Source organism: Oculina patagonica, chromosome 5 (genome assembly GCF_052425735.1).
Source record: "Oculina patagonica isolate OP01 chromosome 5, crgOcupat, whole genome shotgun sequence".
In the NCBI taxonomy this organism is placed as follows: domain Eukaryota; kingdom Metazoa; phylum Cnidaria; class Anthozoa; order Scleractinia; family Oculinidae; genus Oculina; species Oculina patagonica.
Window position 1 is genome coordinate 24,279,965 of NC_135762.1, and position 27,719 is coordinate 24,307,683.

The 27,719-nt window shown below is 37.7% G+C and overlaps 2 protein-coding genes, 1 long non-coding RNA gene and 1 pseudogene across 6 annotated transcripts; 2 read left to right on the forward strand and 2 right to left on the reverse strand.

Moving 5' to 3' along the window:
• Nucleotides 1–84: 84 nt before the first annotated feature.
• Nucleotides 85–15,037, reverse strand: LOC144653452 (uncharacterized). The gene is made up of 9 exons (XM_078513446.1): nucleotides 14,875–15,037; nucleotides 12,791–12,913; nucleotides 9,439–9,561; nucleotides 7,355–7,483; nucleotides 5,833–5,955; nucleotides 5,203–5,325; nucleotides 3,766–3,944; nucleotides 2,181–2,321; nucleotides 85–976 (listed from the first exon to the last, which is right to left on the reverse strand). Exons 1-9 carry the CDS (start codon nucleotides 14,927–14,929, stop codon nucleotides 833–835), a joined length of 1,140 nt encoding a protein of 379 aa, XP_078369572.1. The 5' UTR covers nucleotides 14,930–15,037; the 3' UTR covers nucleotides 85–832.
• Nucleotides 15,038–16,019: 982 nt separating this feature from the next.
• Nucleotides 16,020–19,119, forward strand: LOC144653472 (uncharacterized). 4 transcript variants are annotated; one of them, XR_013570744.1, is made up of 4 exons: nucleotides 16,020–16,151; nucleotides 18,030–18,139; nucleotides 18,363–18,438; nucleotides 18,752–19,119. It is a non-coding gene; the product is annotated as an uncharacterized LOC144653472 (long non-coding RNA). The 4 variants fall into 4 exon arrangements; XR_013570747.1 differs by having other exon boundaries at nucleotides 16,020–16,148; nucleotides 18,028–18,139; XR_013570745.1 differs by having other exon boundaries at nucleotides 16,020–16,148; nucleotides 18,028–18,089.
• A 1,454-nt stretch (nucleotides 19,120–20,573) lies between these two features.
• LOC144653476 (uncharacterized) lies at nucleotides 20,574–21,510 on the reverse strand (annotated as a pseudogene).
• An 84-nt stretch (nucleotides 21,511–21,594) lies between these two features.
• Nucleotides 21,595–23,020, forward strand: LOC144653459 (uncharacterized). Its single transcript, XM_078513452.1, has one exon. It carries the CDS (start codon nucleotides 21,876–21,878, stop codon nucleotides 22,761–22,763), a length of 888 nt encoding a protein of 295 aa, XP_078369578.1. The 5' UTR covers nucleotides 21,595–21,875; the 3' UTR covers nucleotides 22,764–23,020.
• Nucleotides 23,021–27,719: the final 4,699 nt, after the last annotated feature.

Genomic DNA, 27,719 nt, shown 5'->3' on the forward strand with positions numbered 1-27,719 from the left:
AAATCAGTTTTGTTACAAAAAGGTAAATCACAGAAGGGTATTATGGCCTAGGAGTCATCTTTACGGCAAAAAGTAGTTCGGCCATGGACAAAATTTTAAAGTGAGCAGAAAATGCACTTGCCTACATAAAGTCTTTAGTTTTCAATCTTTTTAATGACTTTGATTGTTTTGCCATCGAGAAGTGGACTTCAATAACTTACTTTAGTTCGGATGACAGAAGATATGATATTCTGGTGGGAGACTTGTCTCAATGTTTGCACTACATGACGTACAGTGAGGAATGACTGGGATACAATGCAAAGGTTCAAGGCACTTCTAGACTGGTTCCCGTAGCCTATTCGGGGCTCCGACTAAGGGGAGAATCTTGAACGGTCTCTTTGCAACCCTACACCTGATAGCGACCCGCCAAGCATTGAATTACGTCAACGAACATGACATCAATAAATGTCTTAACCAATCAGAGCAAACAGGTTTTAATTGCGCCGCTTATTAAATCGCGCCTTGACAAATCTTGAACTGGTAAATTTTAATTCTTTGTGTAATGATTCATGCACTGTAATTTCCTGCTTTTATTTTATAACTAAAACGTACAGCATCTCACAACATTTCGGGCTTAAATCATCCAGAAACTGAGACGTACGCTTTACCTTAGCCCCCAAATTCTTATATAAAAGGGTGCTACAGGTATCAACAATTGCAAACATTAATTAAAAATTACACATTAGGCAAACTTGTCTACTTTGCTCAACAGTCGACTGTTGATCTTGGCCGCGAACTACATTGTTGGTTAAGTAACCAATTGCAACTCAAATCGAAAGGAACATCTTCTCAATTAGCTAGAACAAGTGTAAAGCTCGAACTTCAGCGCTATTCCATGATTCCACGTTTGAGGATAGACTCGGAAGAATCTTGCTATTATCGCATTTTTTAGCTCCGATTTAGCAACACGGTAAGCGTCCGAGTTCCCTTGAAAGACCTGTAAAAAAAAAAAAACACAGAAAAAATACACTTAAAAAACATGCACATGTACAGTTAAAGAAGTGTTAGCTTTGTGACACAATCTTTCCTCATTTAGTTGGAGAGGCGATTGCGTGGTCAACCCTTAGTAGGATCTATGAGACGAATTGAACTTGATACAAAGAACAACAAAAAGTACAACTGCAGAAAGGATAATACCGCAAAATCCTAGTTGGAAGCACACCCAAGTTATGACCATACTCCCTAAACCATCCGAGTGTAAGCGTTCTTCTCTAACTGAACAAGCAAATTTAAACACAGTTACATATTCAGTTCTGTATTGATTTTCTTGGAAGAAGAAGGACAGATTACTATTTTATCTTGATTATAAGAAGTGCAGTATGATTAACCCTCGGACGTACAAGCAAATTCATACCCCACCGTGGTACAAAGGGGGTGGTGGGGGGGGGGGGGGGGGTGTTGGATGGAACCTCTCCCCAGGGTTTTCATTCTATGAAGACACAGCTAAATTGTTTTGAACTGAGTATAAAGTTCTTAGCTTTCTTTACGAGATGACAAAATTTTTGTTGGATGTGACGTCACAAATCGTCACATGATGTAATAAGAGCCGCCATATTGGATACTTGGGTCCACCCTTTTGGATCTCACCCTTTTCTAACAAAGGCATAAAATAATGAAAATTGATGCAAAATCAAGCCATAATGCTAATAGAGTGTAAAAGTAAATAAAAAATCGTACCACGTCATCGTAAAAAAAGAAAAATGTTAAAATGACGATATTTGGACAGACCTGCTGAGTAACTATGACATTACCATGCCAAAGTCAAATATTATGGACATATGTTTGACAAGGGATGAATGAACAGTTACTAAAAGTTTTACCAGCATTAAAGAATAAATCCTCTTTTCAAAATTTTGAAAAAAAACCTCAAGTGGGGTACGTCCCAGGATTAACTCGGAGACATGCGGAAACAAAAGGCATTTAATTTAGGGTGTCTATTTTTGGATAAAAATAATAAAAATGAAATGTGAGAAGAGATGAGATCTTGTATTGTGGCCTGAAATTAGGCAAGATAATGCACACCCCCAGCAAAATAGAAGATTCTTAGTACAGGGCCAGGTTTGTACGGTTTAATCGAAACAATTTCACACTGCACCAAAGAGTCAATTAAGGCTATTCTGACACCGGCCACTGATCATCACCTTAACTTGACCATTCTCCTCGTACATTGTCCAGGAATTACCATCGTCTGAAAAGCCAAGCTTGTACGTCTTTATGTACAAAGTGAAACGTTTCCCCTGAGTGGCGACCGCTCCAACCAGTGTAGGAGTTCCAAGGTCTACCTGAACATAGTATTATGAGACAAAACAGAGTAAGAAATATGGAAACGAAAGCGCGGTTAAAATTACAAATATTAAACGAGGATGAATATGCAGTTGAAACGATGTACTCGAACCTTCAAGGGACATCGAGAGGGGTTCAAAAATTCGCTGCTTCGAATAATCGAGGGTAAAACTAGTAAGAAAATGACCTGAAGGAGAATTGAAAAAGGTTCGAGCAAGAGGGTGGTTCGAATTATTGGATGATCGAGTTGTTGGGACTCGATGTTTTTATGGTGAGAATTGAACAAAGAAAAGAAACAAATCTGACCTGACAAGAGGAAGAATCAGAACATAACCATTTCGCTCGATATCTGAGATAACTTGTTTCTAAAAAAACGAGGAAGAGCTCGAAATATTGCAAAGAGTTATTGTCGAGAACAAAATGACGTCGTTAGGACGGCATTAATCACGCTAGGGTGAAAAAAAATGGAAGTAGTCTCGCGCAAATTAAAGAGTTACCTTAATTTTTAAAGGAGTAAAAATAACCATTCCATGCAATTATTTTTATGAATTTTGCGTTGATGTGTTATTGAGCAAAGCGCGCAAGGCATGCGCGCGCGTGTGATTAACCACATGCGCACGCAATGCAGCCTTAGTAGTCTTCACTAAGTTTGAATGTATTCTGCTAGTAAATCGCCGTATTCTGCCTCCAGAAATGCCAATTAAAATCTAAAATGCTAACATTCTGCTTGCTACAGCTGTAGGGCGTTGTGGGCCATTTTATGATGTTAAATTTCGCCTAAATTATGTTCTAGGCGCGGCATGAGCGCGTTCAGTTAATGCTATGGGATGCGAGATGTAAACCACAAGGTATTTCAGATTGCATGTAGTTTTTGATTCAATCTTTTTAGCTTATATTTTAAGTTACTTATTTCAACACATTTTTTTTTAATACGGAATTTTCCCAGATTTGCACGAATTCTGCTCAAATATCGCCGGCAGAATGGCTGCTACCGAAAGAAGTGAATCATGCTCAATTTATTCAGGCCTTAATGCGCCCTCGGTGGCCAAATGATTAGTGGACTGAACACGGATCGAACGGCTCTGATTCGAGCCATGGCCGGCCATTGAGCTGTATTCTTAGACAAGACTCTTTATTCTGATGAGAGCCTCTCTCCACCCAGGAAAAAAAATATCAGCGAATTGCCGGAAAAACTGGACAGAATGCTTGGGGTTAACCCGGCGATGGACTAGGTTCCTATCCAGGCGGAGTAGCAATACTCCAAATCACTTCATGCTACAGAAAAGGGGAATTAAGCGCCAACGGCTATGAGCTAGTTAGGCTTAAAATGCTTTACTAACCTGTGCCCAGTATATATTAAAAGCTCAGGCTATACTACCTGGAGAGTTAATTTTATATTATAATGTATATAAAATTGTCCGGTGAAAATGTGTCCGAGCGTACCTGGATCCAAGGTTTCTCATCTGAAGGCTTCCCGTACCAGGCTTTTTCATGACCACTGTTCAGGCGTGCATTCCATGGCGGATAGTTGGAATAATAAGAACTCGCACTGAATGAGCTGTTGGCAATTCGACCATCAGATATTCCAACTGGTTCGCTGTAGTTGTACGACGGACAGAGAACTAAAGATAAATAAAAATGTTGATTAGATTTATAATTTATTTAACCATGCAAAAAAATTTATTTCAATTGTGACATGTTAACATAAACAACATACACTTTTTTTTTTCGCAAAAAGTATTTAACTCATGCCATTTCATCTAAATTACGTCGATGCATTTGCTTTTAGCAAAGTTTCTTTTCCCTGCAAGCAGATTTCCCCTTGATCTCCCTCAGTGAAAACAGGATAGTAGCTTATCGGGCCGTTTATTCCCGATCAAATTGGAATAGGCCATTTCCGATTTAACTTTTGCCCCATTTTCAAAATAAATCCTCGTGTGAAACCATTCAAATGAAAATGACATGATTGGCATTGCAAAAAAATGGACTTGCAGTTGAAACACATTTACATATGAATAGTTTCGCACGAAGACAGGTTTTGACACAGAGACACAAGTTAACTCGGAAATGACCTATTTAGAAGTGTTGCTTTTTGTGAAAGAAATATAAGAGGAGACCAACAATAAGAAGAAGAATGAACCGGAAAGAGAGAAAATAGGAAGAGATAACAAGAACCCGGAGAAAATCCCTAGGAGGAAGGACAAGAACCAAAAAAAAGAGCTCAACCCGCATCATTTATGATATCGAGTTCGGAATTCAAACACAGACAACATGAGGGTAGCAAAGGGGGGATCGTGATATCGTTTCACACACAAGTTTTAACCAAATGCACGTGTCACGTATACTTATAACAGCAGAAATCACGGATCACGTGCCTTTTCTAGCTATTTTCACGCGTCACGGTCTAATTTTTGCCTTATTTTCACGTGTTACGGTCTTATTTTTGCCCTTTTTACGTGTCACGCATAAACCTTTTGCCACCCCACAACATGGGTAGGAGACGAGTGCTTACGAATTCTTCAACCTACTCCCCTTAGACGATGTTGGATTAAGCACATCGTCACCTAGCGACTGTGACAAACTGTAAAATAAAAAGAACTTGCTGGCTTGTGGAGTTCTTTAAAGCGACATTTTCGTTACTTCCATGAACAAGTTCAACTACCAAGATGAAGATGAAAAGTTGGATCTTGACTGCTAGCTTAGCACTGCATGCATTATGCCTGCTCCATCGAGATGGTTGTTAGTCTCGTTTGTGATTCCACTTCAAAACATAGCAGCCTTTTCAGGAGTCCTGAACACTGGTTTTCACATTAATCTGGTAATGAACCGTTCCTTATTTCATGGAAATACATTTTTTCGCATAATGATAGTCGTTTTTACCTGAGCAAGTAAAACCGTCGGCATTAAGCTTAAATCCACTGTTACAGGAACACACAAAGCTGCCATCAGTGTTTGTACAAAAATGTTGGCATCCGCCATTAGCGAGTAAACACTCATCTCTATCTGGTTTTAGATGAGACAAAAAAGAATCAAAATCACATGTCAATAGACTTTTTGTTGTTGTTAAATCAGTAATTATTATCATTTCATCGGGCATTGTGGTGTATTAATTATTTTGCAGACTAAAATGGAGAATTCAGTGATTTGTTAAGCAGTCAAGGTAGGTCACCCTTTACAAAGTCTCAACCAGCGTTTTTATATTTTTTTCACCTCTTTTATTAAAGGGTCTCTTCATGAAACTAGAAACCGCGCGATTAAACATTAAACATGGTCATTCTAAAATTTAAATGCCGTAATTCAGTTTTACAAGTGACGAAAAGAGATATGACCAATTCATCTTGTGTGGGGCTGCCCTGAAATTAAATTTGTATTGCAGTAACATGAACCTGTATTTTATGGTCAACCTTCATTTAACGGTCAGTTAGCCATTCCCTAGGGGTGTCAGACTTGATAAGGAATGTAAAAAAAAGGTGACTAAAAGAGCTAAGTTTGAGAACGAAAATGTCTTACCGACACAATTCTTTCTGGTTCTATCAAGTTCGTAGCCGTTGGGACACGTGCAGATGTATGCAGCATCCAAATTAACGCAACCATGGCTGCATCCACCATTATTAACCAGACATTCATTGATATCTGCGGTAACGACAACCAAAAACAGAACTTTAATAGTAGGTCTGAATGGGGGTACTTAGATAACACTAAACACTTATTTTTTTTGGCTCTGTAACATCAAACAGCTAATTTTTAGGCATTTTAACACTAACAGTAGAAAAATTCACTGTAATAGTAAAATGTAACAGGAAAGAAACAAAAACAGCTCCAAAAAGGCCAATATTATTTAGTTTAGTATATCAGGAAGTTTTCAGCCATTTTCCGACAATTCACTATCATTTCGGAAGATTTCCGAATACTACCGAAGTTTTCCGAAGATTTCCGACGACTACCAAAGATGATCGAACACTACCGAAGATTTTCGAGGAGAACACACAGCACAGGCTCAAAGATTCAAAGTTCATGACTGATTTTATTACTGATTTTCGAAAAGCAGATAAGAATTCACAATTAATGCTAAAAGAACATGAGTTTTTCACAAAAACCCTCCAAACAGTTAACAGTATTTTCTCCTGAAACAGTTAACATTAAAAAATTGGCTAATTATAACAGTAAACACTAAACCCCATTCAGACCCTCTTAATGCTATGCCTGTAGTAATCATCATCAGTGAATTGTGATAGATTAATATTCTGAAAAGTGGGATTATTTGCACAAAACACACGAATCTGCACTGTAAAGAAGCATCTACTCTTACGACGGTTAAGGTTAAAATTCCCGTTATTCATGAATATAATGGCTAAAATATCCGGGTGGAGAATCCCACATGAAAGAAACGGTGATGCTTGTTAGTTAGGATGTCCCGGAACAAAGCAAATATTTTTAATCGTCGAGGTCTCGCTTAGGGTTGCACGTGGAAAAATAAAAAAAACGCCGTCAATGCTGTGTTCGCAGTCTAGAAGAATTTTTGGCATTCGCTGTTGGCGAGTGAGCACTCATTTCTATCTGTTTTTAAAATGAGAAAAAAAAAACAGTAATTATAATCATTTCATCGTACGGGCATTGTGGCGTATTTTGCAGGCTACAATTTAGAAATCAGTGTTTTTTTAAGCGGTCAATTTTGGTCACAAATTCTCAACCAGCATTTTTATATTGTTTTCACCTCTGTTATTAAAGAGTCACTTCATGAAAATAGAAACCGCGCGATCAAACATTTAGTATGGTCATAATTCAGTTTTACAAATGGCGAAAAAAAAAACACCGTAAATGCTGTGTTCGCTGTCCAGAAGAATTAGACACGAAAAATAGTATTTTATGGGGTCCAAAAGGGTATCCCACACCCAGATTGGTCTCCTAATTTAGGGGCTCAATTCAAATATTCTGAAAAGCAACCCTGTTCTTTCAAACGGGAGTCTCTCCTCCTCCCTAGCCAGCCCGCTGGGTGTAGGCTTGGTATGTACATGCGTAAAACTATGTGTACCTTTGCACTGGAATTGAGTGCGTCGTTTAAATCCAGAGCGACATTTGCATGAGTAACTTCCAGGCGAATTATAACAAGTAGTCGAGAATAAATCGCATTGGTGGATGCCAAAGATACATTCGTCGATATCTATTAATTGCAAATAAGCCATACGTTAGCAGAAATAATAAAATAAATAATAATTGAAAAAGACAACAACAACTCACGCGGTTTGTAACTAAAGTTATCCCAGACTAAATTTATCCAATTTACTTTTAACTAGATTTATCCCAGACGTGATGATGCGTTGGCTATGCGCTCAGTATATGACCAGGCTCCCATTCGTGAGGTTCCCGTTTGGTAGAGAGACAACAGAAAGACAAGATAAAGGCAATAATTGATTTTATTATATAAACATCAGTGAAATACCAGGAAATCTTTTGAGCGAAAAAATCATATCTTCACACGTGAAAATAACATGTTATTTTCACATGTGAAGATATCGATTTCGAAACATTTTCTGACAAGTTTGCCCTGTTTCAATACTAGTTGAGCCAAAGTAAATCGATATTAAGTCGAAACATTTTCGGATCTTCCTCGGCAATCTTCGGTAATCTTCGTATATCTTCGGAAAAATTCGGAAAAATTCGGAACATTTTCGGAAACATTCGTACGACCTTCGGACAACATTTCTCAAATCTTCGGAAATCTTCGGAAAATGGTCGGCAATCTTCGGAAAATCGTCAAAAACCTCGTAGTTAGTAGGTTTATATAATAAACAGAATATTACATGGTTGCTTGGAGATATGAAATTTATCTTCTCGTGTTCAAATCGATATCCCACTCGTTCGCTGCGCTCACTCGTGAGATATCGATTTGAACACTCGAAGATAAATTTCATATCTCCGCGCAACCATGTAATATCCTCTATATATGGACTAAAGCGTACGAGATTGGAAAAGTAAAGTGGCTTTAGACAGAAAAACATGAAGTAATTTTAAAGCATTTTTTAAAGCCGTCGGACACGTGCAGTTGTAGGTAGCATCTAAATTCATGCAACCACAGCTACATCCACTGTTATCAACCAAACATTCATAGTAAGTATAATTACAGAGGTGATTAGTAGAATTGGGGCATACTGATTTGTCGAGAATCTCGGCTAATGAGGCTATAATCACCTCGCGAGAGGTGATTATAGCATTTGAAGGCTTGGCTACTAAGCCATGCCACCTTTGACGTCATGGCAAGTAAACGTTGTCGCATTTACTGAATGTAATTTTCACTAATTGAAAAGAAAACCACTCCAAGTCATGGATTTTTCAAACATCAGGAGTTTTGCAAATAGATTAAGGCTTTTAGACCGAAAATAGTTTCAAGACGGATGTTTCTCAAGGCATTAAAATTGGTCAGAATTGATCGATGGTAAAAACAGTGGTTTTGGAGGTCGCCGATGTGTCCTTCAGTTGTTCAGTTCTCTTCTGACGGGTCGTTAACTGGTCCGAAGAGAAGGACCGGTTCTGACCGATCATTTCGAGAGAATTCGCACAGTTGCTTGGAAGTAACCAACAACTAAACAATGGTACCGGATATTTATCTTTCTCGTAGTGTTTAATTTGCTCCGTTTTATGTATTTTTATTGCTTAAATTCTGATTTCAATCGATGAATTGGTTTACACCGTATGCAAGAGAACATGAGTGGGAGGCGAGTGCTTACGACACTGCGCCACCCTGTCCTCTTAGACGATGTCGGATTTAAAAAAATCGTCACCTCGTAATTGTGGCAAATTGTAAAAAAAAAAGAAAACAAGCTGGCTTGTCGAGTTCGTTGAAAACAGTATTCTTTTTACTTTCATAAACAAGTTCAACTACCAAGATGAGGTGAGAAGTTTCTAAACGACGAAGATAAAGAGTTGTTCTTTACGGCACTATACACGTCATGCCTAGTCTATTGGGATGGTTGTTGGCTTCAGTTTTCCGTGTTTGACTCCACTTCAAACCATAGCAGCTTTTTCAGGGTACTGGACACCGAGTTTCACTCTTATCTGGTGTATACCGTTCCTTATTTCAGAGAAATACTATTTTTGTATAATAATAGTTGTTTTTACCTGAGCAAGTAAGACCGTCGGCATTAAGCCTATATCCGCTGTAACAGGAACACTGAAAGCTGCCATCAGTGTTTGTACAAAAAAGTTGGCATCCGCCGTTAGCGACTAAACATTCATCTCTATCTGTTTTTAAAAAATGAGAAAAAAATAACAGTAATTATAATAATTTCATCGTACGGGCATCGTGGCGTATTTAGCGGGCTACAATGTAGAATTCAGTGGTTTGTTAAGCGGTCAAGGTTAACAAAGTAATCACTGAGCCTACGGCGAGTAATTGTTTTAGTATAATTTTGAGAGGTGATCATCAAGAACTTAAAACAATAACGATAGCAAACAAGAAAACAGCAAACACAAGTGTTCGCTTGCATACAGTGTAAACCAGTTTAATTCATCGATTACAATCAGAATTTATTTAGCTAAAGCAATAAAACGGAACAAAACAAACACTATGAGAAAGATAGATGTCCGTTACCTTTGTATGATTGTTGATGACTTCTAGATCTAAGCGAATGTGGGAATCCTCTCAAAAATGAGTAGCTCCGGTGAGAAGAGAACTAAATAATGTTTTCTCAATCGATCGGACTGAGTTTCACATCGATCGCCAAAACCGCCGTGTTTACGATCATTTCTAATGCCTTGAGAACCATCTCTTGAACATATTTTCGGTCCAAAAGCCTTGGTAGTTAATTTGAAAAATTGCCAGTGTTTAAAATATCCAGGACTTGGACTGGTTTCTTTCAAATCAAAGAAATTTTCATTCAGCAAAAGCGGCCATGTTTACTTGCCTGGATGTCAAAGGTGGCGTGGCTAAGTAACCAAGCCTTCAAAGCTATAATCACCTCGCGCGGGGTGAATATAGCCTCATAAACCGAGCTTCTCGACCAATCAGAATGCTTCAATTCTTATAATCACCTCTGAAATTATACTAAATATTTTTACATTCTTATATATTCTATTTTAGTTTTCTTTTATCTGTTATTTTAGTGGAACATCTGTAAACTAGCTATTCTAAGCTAAGCATGTTTCTCACTTTAAATAAAGTATTGTATTGTATTGTATTGTATTGTATTGTAAAGTCACATTTAATGTGATTCAAGGGCAATGCACTTCGCCAAAGTCTGTGAATCCGAATGCTATTCAGTGAGTCCGTTTGAGATTAAAAATATTAAGGAACATTTGAAAACAGATAAGTGAACCAGTATTCTTGTCGCTTTTAACAACTGAAATTTAGCTTTTTGAGTTCAGCTTGTAAGCGTATATTTTCTCAGAAACTTTTTAAAACTTCACGCTTGATTTGCCTTGTCACAACATGATATTTTTTGATTGGTTCAAATAAAACATGTGAGCATTCGGGAAACCATTGAAGCGTTTCATGTGGTACGCATGGCGTGCAAAGTAGCGCGACGCAGTAATTTTTTCTTGAGTACATAATAAATAAAAAATCGTATGAACTTGCTCGTGCATTACGTGATTTATGGTCACTCGTGATGTTTTGAAAGTTCTCAAATTGCACTCGCCTACGGCTCGGGCAATTTTGAGAACTTTCAAAACATCACTCGTGCCCATAAATCACGTAATGCACTCGCGTTCATACGATTTCCTGTACTAATAAACTAAAGCTTTATTCTATATTATTAGTGGGTGTATTTTCTTTTTACGTATATATTACACCATCGACGCTGTATTTTATGCTCTTTTCTTATGTGGCTATCATTTTACGTATTTTCCACTTGTATACTTTAATTTAAATTTTAGGAGTCGTTATGTTTTATCTCACTCCAGCTCTGGCCCTGTAGAAGACCAACTCTTAATTTTTTTCTTTATACAAAAACTTCCTCCACATTGTTGTACCAAATTTGTCTGTTGAACCATTTTGATGGCCAATCTTTTTCCTAAGCTAATGACGAATTATTTTCATTTTTCTCAAAACTGTGGTTACAAGAGGGCGCACAGTCAGCACTAATGTCCCTGCAAAGAATGCCAAACAGAAGTCGGCGTTGGAATTGGAATTGGCTGAATTTTTATTGTATTTTCAGCCACCCAAGCATATCTCTTCTGCTCTTCCTATCGATATTAATAAATTTCTTGTTTGGAAAGGCAGAGTCGGTCGTACTAGCTGTATGCTATTTATAAAACTCACTGTACATTTTAAGGGGAAGACGCTGTGTGATTATATTGTACTACGCATTTAACAAGAGGGACTGTTTATTGTGTAATTGAAAAACTTCGATCCATTTCCGCCACCCATGATGGATTTGGAGACTGAAATAAAGCTCTCGGTATCGGTAATCCTGCCGCACGTTAGTAAGAATGCCAAAAGCTATGCAATTATTTTTTTTTGAAAAGAGATCGCGAGCATTAATTCGCAGAGAATTAAGGGATCCAAATTTCCAAGTAAAGAATATTTGAAGAGGAAATTTGTCCAGGAACGAGTACGAACATATCTGCAAATTTGTCCGCGATTTACGATGAGCAAACTGACTAGTCCAATACTGTTATTTGCCAGGCACAAACGGACGAGGCCAGATTTGCTAGACGACATGCGGCATCAAGAAAAGGGAATTCGGAAGAAATCTCGAGATAGTTATTTAAAAAGTCTCATAGACTGTGTGCAGCCGTCCCGCTTCGCTAAAAAAAAAATAGCGATTTTTTGAGCGGAGCGGGACGGCTGTACACAGGCTAAAAGGCTCAAGGTAGACGTTTGTATTGAAAGAGGTGTGGAATTTTTTCGGCATCCTTTCGACTCAGCTGTTAAGCTGATCATTCTTGCTTGGGCTCTCAGCCCAAATATATTAAAAACAGTTTGGTTCAAACGGAAATTTAAAAACGTGTTTAACCTCGCTGAGATCACCCATTAAAGCAAAACATGGAAAATGATGTCAAGCTGTTGTAGTTGCGTTCTTGTAATATTATAAAATTGACTTTATCATTGATCTTTGTTTTCGCATCTGTAAAAGGGTCATTTCATGAAAGAAAGAAAGAAAGAAAGAAAGAAAAAAAGAAAGAAAGAAAGAAAGAAAGAAAGAAAGAAAAAAAAGAAAGAAAGAAAGAAAGAAACCGTGCGATTATACATTAAATATGGCCATACTAAAATTTAAATGCCGTTCAGCTTTACAAATGACGAAAACAGATATAAATCTCTTACTTTGACCAATTAATCTTGTGTGGGGCTGCCCTGATTCAAATTTGTATTGCAGTAACATGAACCTGTATTTTATGGTCAACCTTTATTAAACGGTCAGTTAGCCATTCCCTAAGGGTAACATACTTAATAAGGAATTAGTATGAACCGAAAAAAAAAGCGGCTTAAAGTACTAATTAAGTTTTTAAACAAAAAATTGAAGTGTCTTACCGACGCAATTCTTTCTGGATCCATCAAGTTCGTAACCGTTGGGACACGTGCAGACGTATGTAGAAGGCAAATTAACGCAACCATCGCTGCATCCACCATTATTAACCAAACATTCGTTGATATCTGTAGTAACGACAAGCAAAAACAGAGCTTCAATACTATGGCTGTATTAATCACCATCAGTGAATTGTGATAGATTACTGTTCTGCAAAGTATGGTTTACGTAAAAAAAAAAACAGTCACACGATTCTTCACTGTAGAAGAAGCATCTACTCTTACGACGGTTAAGAGTAAAATGGCTGTAGTTCATGAATATATAGTTCCCCTTTTCGGGGAAGAGCTGGCGTCAACAAAGCGGAGGTTTGTGGTGACCGTTTCACAGAAGCCCCAGGTCTGCATAAGTCAGGCAGTATGCATAATATCCAGAAGTTAATTAGGCCAAGTAAAAAAAAAAATAGTAATGTTTTTGCTCCCCGCCTGTTTTGGCCCACCTTTCTTTTTTATTTTTTGTTATTGGAAAAGCCGGGATCGAACAAAAACCACACAGGCGTTACTTTTACTTTGTACGTAGTTGAAAACTCTGTAAGACATGGCTTTTGTCTGCGTTTTAAAAAGACCTCAAGCCAAAATTTAAAAACCTTGGTACGCAAGGTCCAAACTGGATAGGTCAATTACCTTGCAGGATTTATTTTGCAAGTTTGCTTTTTGAGAAATTGACGATGGTGGAAAAAACATCTATATTTGAACAACACAGAAAAGGAATGCAACAGAATAATAAATAAAAAACAACGAAAAAAAAAAGCGCCCGCCCTCTCTCTTTTTTATATAAATCCGGACGAGAAACATTCAATTTTGCTTTTTTTTTAACTTGGCCTTAATATGTTATATTGCGTTATAAATCTTGAATAAAATAAGCTCAAACTAGTTAAATGACATGAATAAGGAAATTCATTTCACGTCAAAACAAAACAAAAAAGAATGTGGAAAAATAAAGCTTTCAAAAACGCGAACTATTCAAGTTTTTACTCATATTCTGCTAAGTCGCGTCAGTGCTTTCGTGGTCCCTCTACGGGTATTACATTTTCAAAAATAAACTCAAAACGCGTGAATGACAGGCCAAAAAAAATCATTTCTCGATTATAAGATCGGAGTTTCCAGAAAATAAGAGTACTATGGCTCCTGATCGAATAAAACTACCTTTGTAGCAGTTCAGAAAAGTTCCCGAACGAAGCTCTCAAGCTTATAAAATATTGCGTAATTGTTAGGGGCGATCGTGTTGCACCTCTCCCCAGAAAAAAAAAACGAATGCATGGGAGGCTAGCTACAAGTTGTGCCGGCAACGAAATTACTATGTTCATTATGTTCGCCCAAAATAACATCTAGCACCTTCTTGTGACTCATGATCACTATCAGTCAAAACGCTGGAATCAATCGAACAGTATTATTCAGTTTTAGGTTATCTAGTAACGTAACATTCACTGAGTTGTTATAAATCAGTTCGTAAAAGTGCTGTATCGTTGAATCAGATCTGCAGAAAACAGCCCTGGTTCACGCTCTTAGGATTTGAAACTTTAAATGCTAAATTCATCTTAAACGTCAAGTCTCCTAGACTTGCGCGATGTTCTATAAGAAAAAAAAAATTCTCGAAATTTTAATTGCATAGTAAAATGACGAATTAAAATTTCAAAACAAGTTGATAAATGCGACGCATATACGTGCTCAATTAGAAAACGGTTGGTTTCTGTTATGAAGTAGAAAAAACGAAAACGTTAAATGAAAAAAGTGAAAACGTAGTTGTACCACATTTATAAGCAAAGCCAGGATTATCAGTGATAACATCTTGCGTTCCTTAATCAAGTTAAGGAAAGGTATTTTGAAAAACAATTAAGTGAAATACAATAAAAAAGATGTTAAGAACTGAGCACCGATTTAACGCTGAAGCGTTTAATGCTAAGCTTGATCTAAACTGCACACAAATAGTAAAAAAATCCACTGTTCACTGATTTGAAGAGTAAGACGATAACACGATATCATTCCACGAAGACTACGCTGTGTGTTTCTTGTCATGAAAGTAGAAGACTTACCTGAAGCCCAGCTCACAACAGCGACACAAAGCAGAATTAGACACGGACGAAACATCGTATGGTGAGTCTTTTTCCCGCGTGGAAAAAAAAAACTAACCGTTTTTTAAAAGGCAAGTTCAAGTTTTGGGCCGCGTACGGAATGTAAAGTTAAATGGAGTTAAGCTTTATTTCCCCCACTGAAGGATTCACAGAAACTTCTAATAACAGACTAATTATATTTAACATTCAGTATTTTAATCAGTAAGTTGTTTTGTTCTTGGCGCAGTTGAGCAAACGTTATTCAAACGCCTACAGCTAGTCATTTAAATGTTTATACAGCTTGAACAATAACCAACCCAAAAATATCAACGCTTTCCTAAATGTCCTGTGTGATGGATTTATCTTATCCACACTTAATTTTGCCTTTTGACTGTACGGAATATTAGGATCATAAAAGTGACGAATGGTATTAATTTTAAACTCGTTTTACTGCTAAACGATAATAATTTCAATTGACTAAGGAGGATTTCCCTTTAAATTGTTAAGATATCATCTTCTTTTCCGATTAACACAAATAAAACATTTATATATTTACTATATGGTTTTCATTTAATCAACATTGCATCATGAATATCCTATTTCAGACAAAAGCTAAAAGCAAAACAAAACTAGAAAATGTTCTCTCTATGTGGTTTTGGTTAAATGCAATATTGTTCTCGTTAAAATTCTGATACCTCTAATTTCTTTAGTTTTTCTTTTGCATGACAAGTAATTATCCGCTTTTATTGTTGAACACCTGTGCACAACTCGTGTAGGCAATCACGTTCACCTCGTGATAAGAAACTGCGTAATATCATTGATACATATTTTTTGTGATTACTTTCGTATCACACCTTTCTTGCTTTGGACTATAAACCCCGATTAAAAATTTGGTAGGATTTTCTCCTACTTTTAATTTTTCCAAATATATATTTTTTTCTTCGAACGTGCTTTGTAGATAATTAACTTATTAATATTGTCGAAGCGAGTAGCACTTAATTTTTGTCCAGCTTACTTTATTTGGTTACACTGGCTGCATAAACCGCTCTTGTAATTAGCAATTACAACTTTGGTCTTTCGGTTGAGCTCGCGCTCTTTAATTTGGTCCAAACTCGAGCTGTCAACCAACGCCAGGATCTTTTAAAGTATGAGAGTTCCCGACTGGGTACTTCTCTACTTCAAGCTGCATGCAAAGCTTCCAGACCAGGAATGGCAGACACTGTTGAATTTATCTCGACTTGGAAAGAGTAACGTAAGTAGTTTCAAGCAAGCTCTTTTTATAATTGTAATTTTTAATTATTTCAATCTCTAATTTTATTGGAGTTCTGTTGTTGTACAGAAATCAGTGGTTGTGGTAATCATGATACCAAATGAAACCTGGAGTAATTTATTTACCTATTTATTTTACTTGGTTATAAATATTGGTGTGCAAAATTGTCAGTGTCACCATCAACATGATTTGCATGCTATGTCTTAATTCTAGACTGGAAGAGGTCTTGCATACATTAATATGCATGTGTATTCATATTTATTAAAGACAAGCGATTGACAGACCATGCATGGTTATAATTATGAGGTCTACAGTGTTCAAGGTCATATCTATACCAAGGACTAAAGTACAAAATGTGTATTTATTACACGACTAAGGCAGCCCAAGGGCCAATTACTTAATCAGCCAATCAGATTACTTTATTTCCGGTCCTCAGCGAGGGCCGATATTTTCCAAGCATCAGACCGGGTTTTGTCCCGGATGATCCCGCACTAATCCCCGGGCGATTTAGCGCAAGATTTTTGCAAGATTTTTTCGGAGTTTTTATTGCTTTGAAAATGAAATGACTAAACACAGAAATAATATTATAACTCCTTTAGCGCGCATAAAAGTTTTGGCACACATTGTTTTCCACCACATTTACTGGGCAGCAATTCACACTACACAAAGTTTCCAGTCATGTAATAGATCTCTTATTAGCCAAGATTGCTCAAGACCGTACTGTGCGAATAATTATTAGCCCTTCGTCTTTTTTTGTACGGACCTCGCTTTGCTTAATCCGTACTTTCAAGACCTCGGGCCAATATTCGCACATTACGACCAATGTGTGTGGATAATAAGATATGTATATGCACAACTTAAGGGAAGATGGCTGGGGAGCTTAAATTATTTTGCAATTGATTTATAATAAAACAATTCTTGTCGGATTGAGGATGCTCAAGATAGTTGTAGCTTGAACTCAGTGCTTTAAGCTTTAGCTCTTTATTATTGTTGTTACTTACATTATTGATTTTTTTTTTGACAAAGTTCACGGCTTTCACAACAGAGCTACATGCTGTATAAAGGGAATTCTCAATGCTGTTTTAAAGTTGCTTTAATTGTAGAGGTTTTTTTGTTATACAGAATTCCTTAAACAAGCGCCGCATCTGGACCCTCGGGTGCTTATTCGGGGTGGCAAATAATAATTTTTTCATCTTAAATGTGGCGCTTATTCGGTGATAAGAGACTGCAGTCCTATTCATAATGTACATTTTTTTTTGACTGCCAGCAACACTTACAACACTGTCTTAACCTTAGTGTACTTATGACACTGTCTTAATCTTAGTGTAAAGAATGATTATGACATCCAGCTGTACATTTGCTTTTTCAATTTTTATTATAAATGTGAAACTTCTCAGAAAATTTAATTTGATTAAATCAAACTTAAAAAAAAAAAGGAGAAGCCTCGAACCAAGCGGCCCATACTGCCGGAGCATATCCCGGCTGCCGTAGCATTAAGCGGCTAGGAATATTTCTACTCCCCCCTGAATGGAATGCTAGTCCATTGCAGGGTTCCCCCCCAGCATTATGTCGCCGGTACCCATTTATACACCTGGGTGGAGAGAGGCAATATGAGAGTAAAGTGTCTTGCCCAAGAACACAACACAAGTGACCCCGGCTGGGGCTCGAACTCGGACCGCTCGATCCAAAGTCCGGCGCTCTAACCATTAGGCCACCACAATTTAAATTCATTTAAATTAACCGTTTGGCCTATGATACTTCTTATTGAAACATTGTTAATAGGAAATCAGTAATAAATATCTGAAAAAGCATTAATTGTATTATTTATTAAAATATTGATAAAAATTGATCATTCCTTTTTTCAGAGCTTTTTACAAAGCTCTGTGTCTTCTGCTTAATAAGGGTGGTAATGAAGATTTCCATCTTGGTGGGAAAGGTTATGACTTGGAATTCTGTGCATTATGTGATGCTATAAGGGTAAATCATTTTTGCTTACTTTTGTTGTGGGTTAAAATTGGTATTAGCAAACAGAAAATACCCAACTAATAACTGTTGTAAAACCAGGTACTTATTATTTGCACGTCAGGGCTTCTAATGTCATAGTAATCATGCATGTGTCTGGGATTATTGATAGTGGTTAAAAGAGGTCACTGTAACAATGTTATATTGATACAAAAGTTAACATTCAATTTATTTTTAGGCTTGCACAACCCATGGTGCTGGTCCAGATGAAACCTGCATAGACGGCTTAAGATCCAAAGCTTAAACATTGGAAGGTAAGGATCTTTTGAGGGTGCTTAAGCATGCTAATGCATTTTAAAGCATTGCTACACATTAAATGTTCTAAAAAAAACTGATTCAGTACATTACTGGAATACACATGTATATATGTTACAACTGACTAGCTATAGGAACAGCTGTTACAAGGAAGTTCATGTGAAGCTAACAATGTTGTACTTAGGTTAATCTGATTATTTGGTTAATCAGAATGACTTGCATGATCAATTTGTCAACCCACATATTGCTATCACACTACAGAACTGTAGCTCTCTTTTAGTAATTCTTTATTAATTTATTCTCTTTATGTAGATGTTTAGGTATCCGAGACGACCTGAACTTTCTGTTGTCCAGAGATGAGCAGCATAAATCTTTGCTCTTTGCATTGTGAAATGCGAAACTGCAAACAACTCTTCGGTTCTCTGGGTTTGTTCGCATATCGTGTGGGAACCCTTCAGAAGTTAAAGAATAAAAAGCAAGCCGGAGATGATGTGGTAAAGAAATTCATGTCATACACACTCCGTGGCTCACGCAAACAGGACTTATGAGATTGCCTTTCTGGGTTGAAATAATTTTCCGTAAATTTACGCCTTATGTTGACAAGCCAAACAGATTTAAACTCGATCACGCATTGTTCCCGTCCGATCAAAATTAATATTGAAAATAGCAATTAATTTAAACTGTTTGTTGCTGTTCAATTGAATTTGTCTTTGATTGATACTCATTGTTTGTGTGATCTAAGAAGGCTCACTATTTTTCATTTAAAAATTCCACATGATACTCAAAACTTAGCGAGAAAGACATCGTTATTAATGTTTTACAGAAAGCAAAAAAAATAATATCGCTTCACATGTTTGCCGTTTAAAATGACTGACAAGTGGAAACTTTGTCAGGACAAATTGTTGTTTTGACCGGCCGCTGTTATTTTGAACCCTGCCTTTATAATAACAATGCTCACTTCTAAGAGCAAATTAAAATCTACAGGAAAAGCTGGGCTGTGCGGGTGGAGTAACTTTTTCACTACACGAAGAGTAGCCTAAGAGATGCAACCATTACAAGCGCATTTGTCTTGTTAGTCAAGAGCTGAGTAACAAGTAAGCATCGCTAGAATATACATATACACAAGCACAAAACAAGTATTTTGTTTCCTTTTTAACTAACACATTTGCATCATGAATTTTATGCAGCTACTTTAACTTCATGGCATACAGTCCTGAAGTAAGTATTAGAGAGACATCACCACCAACAACAAAAAAAGATTTCCTCTCATTTTTACTGTTGCTATTCAAGACAATAACATTTCTTGTACTATTACATTATTTCAAAGCTTTTCTGTCCTTCTTGTTATCCCAAGTAGCAGCTTAATAATTTATAACAAATCATTTTTTTTTTTTTTTCAGTGTACTAATTAGTCCTGTCTCTCTTGGGTAGTCAGTCTGTTGTAGGCTGTTGTTATGTGAAGGCAGGGCATAATTTTTAACAAATCATTTTTTAGTGTACTTATTAGTCCTGGCTCTCTTGGCTAGTCAGTCTGTTGTTATCTGAAGGCAAGGCATAGTTTACAACAAATCATTTTTTCATTGTACTAATTAGTCCTGTCTCTCTTGGGTAGTCAGTCTGTTGTAGGCTGTTGTTATCTGAAGGCAGGGCATAACTTATAATAAATCATTTTTTTCAGTGTACTAATTAGTCCTGTCTCTCTTGGCTAGTCAGTCTGTTGTAGGCTGTTGTTATCTGAAGGCAGGGCATAATTTATAACAAATCATTTTTTTCAGTATACTAATTAGACGTGTCTCTCTAAGGTAGTCATGCAGTCTGTTGCTGTCTGAAGCAGAACATAATATTGTAAAAAAAAAAAAACATTTTCTGTACTTATAAGCTGGTCTCTCTTTGGTATCATGGACTGTTTTTAAACTTAACTTTTTTTAAAAAAATCAACAGATATTAGTTCTGGTATTTTTATGGTTGCTAGTGCATTCACACTTTTGATACCTAAAGGCAAGCCAATTAACAATTGTCAATAATTTTAAGTTTCCTCTTGGTGGCATTTAAATTGCTTGGACAGTGAGCCTGGCAGATAACACATATACAATGTTTATTCGATAAAACTGTACTGTATAAGTGTTCTGATTAATCAAAGCAACACTTTAGAAACATCAAATCTCAGAGTGAGCTTTCCGTGGCTAGCACTCGAGAAAAGATCAGACCACCAGATAACTTCGAACTCTCTGCTTGCCCTTCCTTTGCCAAGCCCAACAACCATTTCGATTTGCATTGTTGCAGTTTTGTTAACTGTCCTGTTTCGTGCTTTCTCTTTGGCTAGCTCTAAAGCTTGACGAGCATTTTGCGGTTCATTTCGCGGTGCTATCTCTTTGTCTCCAAGATAACTCTTCTTTATCGTTAACGGTACGGCACTTTGTTTGCCTAGGACAGAAATAACGTCGTTCAGGTAATGGTCTCTGTAGTGAAAAACGTTGGACTACCTCTTTTCCCTTGCTCTGTTAATGAAAGCATTCGGCATGTCCGCCAGCAAAACTTGGACATAGTCTTCGGGTACGTAGTGTCTTTCAACACGACACCATTTCCCTGAAAACAAAACAAACAGTATAGTCCTCGTTATTTTACAAGGTTTTAAAATTGTTTGATCGATCTACTTTCAGGCATGTTGTTATCCTATTACCGGGAATCATTTCCAGTAAACAATAGACCACAAAACAAATACGCACTTTGATTGCACATACATGTGCACATTCGGTACTTTACAGCTGTTCGAACGTGAAAAATTACGTAAATTACTTACCTGCGGCTTTTGGATGGAGACAGGAATTAATGCTATCCACGACGCCACTTAACCATTGTTTGTAACTTGAAGACCTTCGTCCTCTTTGTTTGGGAATCTGTACGAGCTCTTGTCCATTGTAGAACGGGAATGAAGTCGCAGACTCTGTAATAATGTGATGTTTGGACTCTCTGTGCCTCAGAAGTGCAGTTGTTGTGTTAAACATGCACGGACATAAATCGCATTGTGTTTTGAATACCGCCATGAAAGTTGCCATGTTTTCGATCTGCATGAATGAAAGACGCACTTGAACTGCCTTTTGTACAAACCACTATTGCTATGGAACAATAAGCCCTTTTTATTGAGCGACCAATCAGTAAACTAAAAAATGTGTGAATAATGGGAAGATCTTGCGGTAAATTTTGCATCCATGCTACGCGATCGACTGGCTTTTCGTTCATACTTTTTCTTTTTCGCGCTTTTTACAAGCACCGAATTTAAAATACTTAATTTTAGCTACTTTTTTACTTTTCTAAATTGTCATTCCTTTGGATGGCTAGAAACAAACGTAAGAACGTAAAAGATAAGGACCGGATAAAGCAGATACGAAAGGAGGCCCGAAAGAGGTGAAGGAACAAGAAAGCGAATGAGAAAGCAATGAAAAACGTAAAGAAAGAAGCCATCGCAGGACTGCATTGCGCTAAAGAAAGTAATCAGGCCGCCGAGTTATCGGGTAAAACGGCCCTAACAAACCAAGAGCCACCCAAACCGCGAGTTGTGCTTCAGCGGCATGTCAAGGAAATCGATCCCTCGTTATTGGTAAAATCGGAAAAGTTCTTGGGCTCTGGCACATTTGGAAACTGCTACCTGGCATATTACAGAGATGTGGTTGTGACAGTTAAAGAATACAAGAAAGGGAAGTGTAGCTTCGACTACCTTAAAAGAGAAGTGCGCCACGAGGCCAAGATGATCAACCATCTTGATGATCACCGTGGCGTCCCTCTATTGTTTGGAATCGTGACAAAGAGCGAGCCGTTCCGGCTGATCACAAAGTTTCACGGAATAAAACAGAAGAGCTTTACCCTACAATCGTTAATAAAGAAGAAGAAACTGGACAAGCCTACTTGGTTATTTATTCTAAAGAATTTGGTTGACGCTTTGGACCACATCCACTCATGCGGCATCCTGCATAATGACTTAAAATGCAACAACGTTGTGTTGGAGTACCAGGACCAGCAGTGGAATCCCGTCATTATAGATTTCGGGAAGGCCCGGTTTATCTCAGATCCGAAGCCCGTTTTATTAATGAAAGCGGAAAAGCAACAAGGCTACCGCCAGAAGTTCCCGCACATTGCCCCGGAAATTGTCAACGGCAGCGATAGACAAAGTATTTATTCTGATATTTACTCTATGGGCAAAATTGTTTTGGCCGTATTAGATTTGCTACCAACAGCGACTGCAAAGTCAATAAAAGTCGCAAAATGCGCGATTTGCGAAGAGCCTACGAAACGCCCCACGCTCAAGGAACTCTCTGCTGCTCTTTAAACTGTCAGTTTGACTGTCATGTAGACAAACATTGGTCCGGGAGTTTATTATTGCGCTTCGTGCTCTCTTCCCGCTTGTATGTAGTTTAAAATGAGAGTGGATTTTAAAACATGTTAGCTTTATGTAAATAATTCAATTTTTATTCCCGCATTTTCTTGCGTTCTCGTTAATTGTTTCGACATTCTTCGTGGGATTGACACTGCGAAACGCCCCACGCTAAAGGAACTTTTGCATTAAAAGATAAAATGTCTTCTGACTATCATGTAGACGATTATAATTTTGTCCTGGAAACTGTAATTGCGATTAGTTTGAGGTTAAGAGTGACTTTTAAAACCATTTGTTTAAGAATGGTTTAGAACGTTCGCGTTATCGAATTCATGAAAGTTTCTTGTTAAATATTTCATTTTAATTCCCGCAGTTTCATTGTTTTCGGTCCCCAATATACGAAGATCTTGAGTTTAATATTTAAATAACTGAGTCATTGTTAAAAGGGATGTTGTGGGATCTCAGTGAAGTTCAGTTAGGTCGGTTATGAGTATCGATAATAAGAGTTACGCATTGCGAAATGTTTCGCGCGAACGCCACGTAAATTTGACTAAATGTCTCACGCGAGTGACGCCGACGCGAAATCTACGCGTGTTCTTGTCTGGAAAACATTTTTAGCGTGTCAAAAATGCCGAGTTTTAAAGTTTCGAGTTTCTCTCCGCGTGTATTTTTAGCGCCAGGTAGTGCGAAAAAGTAATTACCGAAAATTCCAAAGAAACACCTTGGTCATGCTAAGGCGCGAACTGAGATCTTCAGTTACGGTTAATAATAAGCCATGGGTAGACTCAATCTACCCTTAGCCTAATTTGCATAAATTTTTTTGAGGCCTAAGTTCGTCATGGTAGGATTCCTAAAACCGGAAGTAGTTCACCGGAAGTCATGTAAATGTTCAGACTCGACCTGAAACCGAGACTGCGCTATTGCACCTTCGATTGTGTAGTTTTGTAGAGAAGCTCGCCTTGGGCAGATAAAAGCAGTTGAGTTCATAGAGGTTTTGTCATTATTTACTTTCCGTCGTTGACATCTATGGCCACGTATTCGCTCACAACAGGGTATGGGCCCAGTGGAAAGCTGTTGTTCGACGGTGATGAAGCGAGATATGAACTTCGGGAGGTGAAGTTTCTCGGTTTCAGTGAGACTGCAAAGTCTACACGCTGTTATCCTGGTAGAAGGAGATGATGTCCCGGGAGGGGGGGGGGGGTACTCCCATATATGGGCTATATAGATATGTGCCGCGGTATAGGGTATGGTTTTTGAGGTTCTCGGTCCTTAAATAGGGTATCATTTCTGCTCCTTTTTTCGACTATTTTGCTTGTTTACAAGCAGAAGTAGGAGATTAGGAGTGATGTGGGCAAAATTTGGAACATTCTTGTCTACTCTCAAGGGACTTTTTTAATTTCTCAAGGGACTGTTTTAATTTCTCAAGGGAGTTCTTTCCGCTTAGTGGGCGATGAAAGGGTCTCTTATTATTATTGCGTCAACACTTCCGATCTCGTGTTAAAGACGTGACTTGTCACATATTCCGCTGTAGGTGATGAAAGGGTCTCTCATTAGTATTGCGTCAACAATTGCGATCTCGTGTTAAAAATGTGACTTGTCACATGTATAAACGTTATATAACAGTTATTTTTATGCGTGAGTATCTCAAATGAGATATGACACAACTAATCGAGAATGTGAGTGGTTCAGTGTTTCACAGTCTAAAGCGTTGTACTAGTACAAGCGTCTCACTCACTGAAGCCGGGCGCTAATATTTAACCTAAAATGATTAAGAACGGAAATTATCTTTTCTTTCACAAACTATTCGTCGAATACACTCCCTTTGTTCGTCTTTAAATGTTTTGTGAACAAAACTCTTGAGAGATTTTCTAAAACCTAGAAGAACTCGCTTTCTACTTCATTCCGCTCAACCTGCGCTCAACACCCGCCATGATAACAATTGTTTTTGTCTACGTGCGATATTTTTGGACCGGAAATTAGACTTGAACTCCATTAGCCGCTGTGGGTGAGCAGGAGGGCATTTTGCGTGCGCATGCGTCGATATGGACTAGTGCGCACGACAGAGAAGTTCTGCTATCGATTGTTTACATATTTTCCACAATTTATGGCCTAATTTCTAGCTCAAAATGAAACGTGTTTTAAGTTTTACTTGCTGTATACAATACTAAGAGTCCTTGCTTTATCTTCTGACAACAACAAGCAAAGTTTGGTGTCGGCGTGCTGTTTATCTGATCGACTTTGGCTATGTGTATTAAACATTGCACGTGGACAAAATGGCGACCGAATGTCGAGAACCTAAATACCTTGCCCATGTTTTTAATAGCCGGAAGATCTAAACGGACAAAGCGCTACGGCTACTTAGTACTAAAGTATAAAACAGCAATTTTAACTATACGATGTTATAATCAAGTATCCCGGGTTTGAGCGAGTGGTCATGATTTTGTTCAGATTTGTCATAAAACTACAATTTAGTGGTTCTCACAAAGCAAAAATCTCAAAATCTAGCCTTGATCTCCAGCGTCTACCGATGATATATGGAGCCTGAAGTACTTAAACTATCGTCTAATGCTGCGAAGGTAGCGTTAAAAAATGGTCAATTGTGGAAATTTTTAGCTTTCTTTAACGTACGTTCTCGCTGGTTTATCCTAACAGAGAAACTATCGTTTGTGATTATTTCCTTAAACGTGAGCATTGGTCAAAATAACTTCACATTTCGATGATACCACAATTATTCTGTTGAACAAGAAAATAATTACTGCGATCGGTCTTAATTTTAAAGTGTTATGGTAATTCTTTGCTGGTAGACTATTTGTTTACATTTTACTATGTTAATTAGTACATTTTTGGCTCCTTTATCAAAATCTAGCCTTGATCACCAGTCAAAAAATAGCATGAAACGAACAAGCTATATATATATTTTTCAGAAACGTTTTAATAACTGCTGTATAAAATGTCTTAAGAAATAATTTTTAACTATAAACAATGTTATTTTCAATTTTTCATTCAACGTTTATTTCATTAAGTTTGATGTTTATTTTGTTATAACGGCTGTTTTACTTCTGTGTCGCCTAAATGTGTTTTAAAGAACTGCAGTTCTTGTTCCAGGAAACCCTGTAGCCAGTCGAGGGCAAGTTGGCTTTGCTTTGGAGTCATCAGTGAGCTGCATTATCATGTGCAGAACACCCAAACATGTCGTTCCCCTCAGGGAAAACCCTTTTCTTTGGTGGCCGTCCCTTTAGGCAAAAAATCACCCGACAAGCTATAATATTGCTCGCACTCTGCCTGTATTACAGCAATTGATTTGATGTGAAGTTTTGATCCTAATATATCACACTCCAGCACACGGATAAATGTTTTCCTCTTTTTACGGCCTGTTTAATTTTTGTCGGTGAAGGCTTTCCTACCTGTCCCACATATTTTTCCATTATTTGCAACAACGATCCCGAAGCTGGCCAGAAAATCTGCTTTATAAGAGCCTTGCCACACACAAAACACTTTTTCTTAGCGAAATTTAGGCCTATATTAAATTATGTGACGATAAACAGTACAAAAAACAAAGTTTGAATCTTCCGCGCCATTTTTATTCCCAAGATCACGCGGTCTTTGTACAGCGGTTGCACGCATGCGCACGCAAAATGCCCTCCTGCTCTGTGGGTGATGAAAGGGTATCTCATTAGTATTGCGTCAACACTTGCTATCTCGTGTTAAAAACGTGACTTGTCACATGTATAAACGTTATATAACAATTATTTTTATGCGTGAGTATCTCAAATCCGATATGACACAACTAAGGATTTGTTTTCGCGACAATCGATTGCGTTAGTCACGCTTAACACGAGTGAATAATCATTTATTCGCGTTCTCAATTCAAGGGATTTCTTTTCGGTGTGGGTGAACAATGCGTCAGTCAACACTTGAAGGCAACGTATAAGTCGCGCTAATATTTAACCTAAAGGATTTGTTTTCGCGACAATCGATTGCGTTAGTCACGCTAAACACGAGTAAATAATCATTCGCGTTCTCAATTCAAGGGAGTTCTTTTCGGTGTGGGTGAACAAAGCGTCAGCCAACACTTGAAGGCAATGTATAAGTCTTTCACAGACTAAAGCGACGCTAATATGTAACCAAGAACGTAAGAACGCAAGTTTGGACTGGTACAAGCGTCTAACACACTAAAGGAGCGCTAATATTTAACCTAAAACGATTAAGAATGCAAATTTGTACTTTTACAAGTCTTTCACATTCGCGACAATCGATTGCGTTAGTCTCGCTAAACACGAGTAAATAATCATTTATTCGCGTTCTTCTTACACCGAGGATGAGGCAACATGCTTGTCCCAACTTTCAAGAAATCCTTTTCAGCGATAATATTTATTTATTTTAAAATTCCGCCGTAGCACGGAAAAATGAATGTTTCGCACATTTTATCGGGCAAAAGACGAGAAAAATACGCATAAGACTCACATTACGAGCTGATCGGATGGTTTTTAAAATTTGATTTCTGCAAAGGCTGATTTTGTGTAAGGCTCAGGTCAGTCATTTAAAGGTCGTAGTTTTCGTCACTGGCACGATCGTCTGGCGTCTTTGGTGGTGTGATGTAATACTCTTCGACACCACTGGTGATAGATCACGCTCTTACCGAATCCCATCGGAAGCACCGCCAAATCATCTTTTCTTTCACAAACTATTCGTCGAATACACTCCCTTTGTTCGTCTTTAAATGTTTTGTGAACAAAACTCTTGAGAGATTTTCTAAAACCTAGAAGAACTCGCTTTCTACTTTATTCCGCTCAACCTGCGCTCAACACCCGCCATGATAACAATTGTTTTTGTCTACGTGCGATATTTTTGGACCGGAAATTAGACTTGAACTCCATTAGCCGCTGTGGGTGATGAAAGGGTATCTCATTA

Bases quoted from the DNA above. Each gene is read 5' to 3' on its own strand.
- LOC144653452 (XM_078513446.1), bottom strand. From the start codon at position 14,929: ATGTTTCGTCCGTGTCTAATTCTGCTTTGTGTCGCTGTTGTGAGCTGG. The intron at 9,562-12,790 runs GTAAGACACTTC...TTTTAAAAACAG, and splicing joins ATCCAGAAAGAATTGCGTCG to ATAGAGATGAATGTTTAGTC. The intron at 5,326-5,832 runs GTAAGACATTTT...ATCTAAAACCAG, and splicing joins AACCAGAAAGAATTGTGTCG to ATAGAGATGAGTGTTTACTC.
- LOC144653459 (XM_078513452.1), top strand. From the start codon at position 21,876: ATGAAAAACGTAAAGAAAGAAGCCATCGCAGGACTGCATTGCGCTAAA.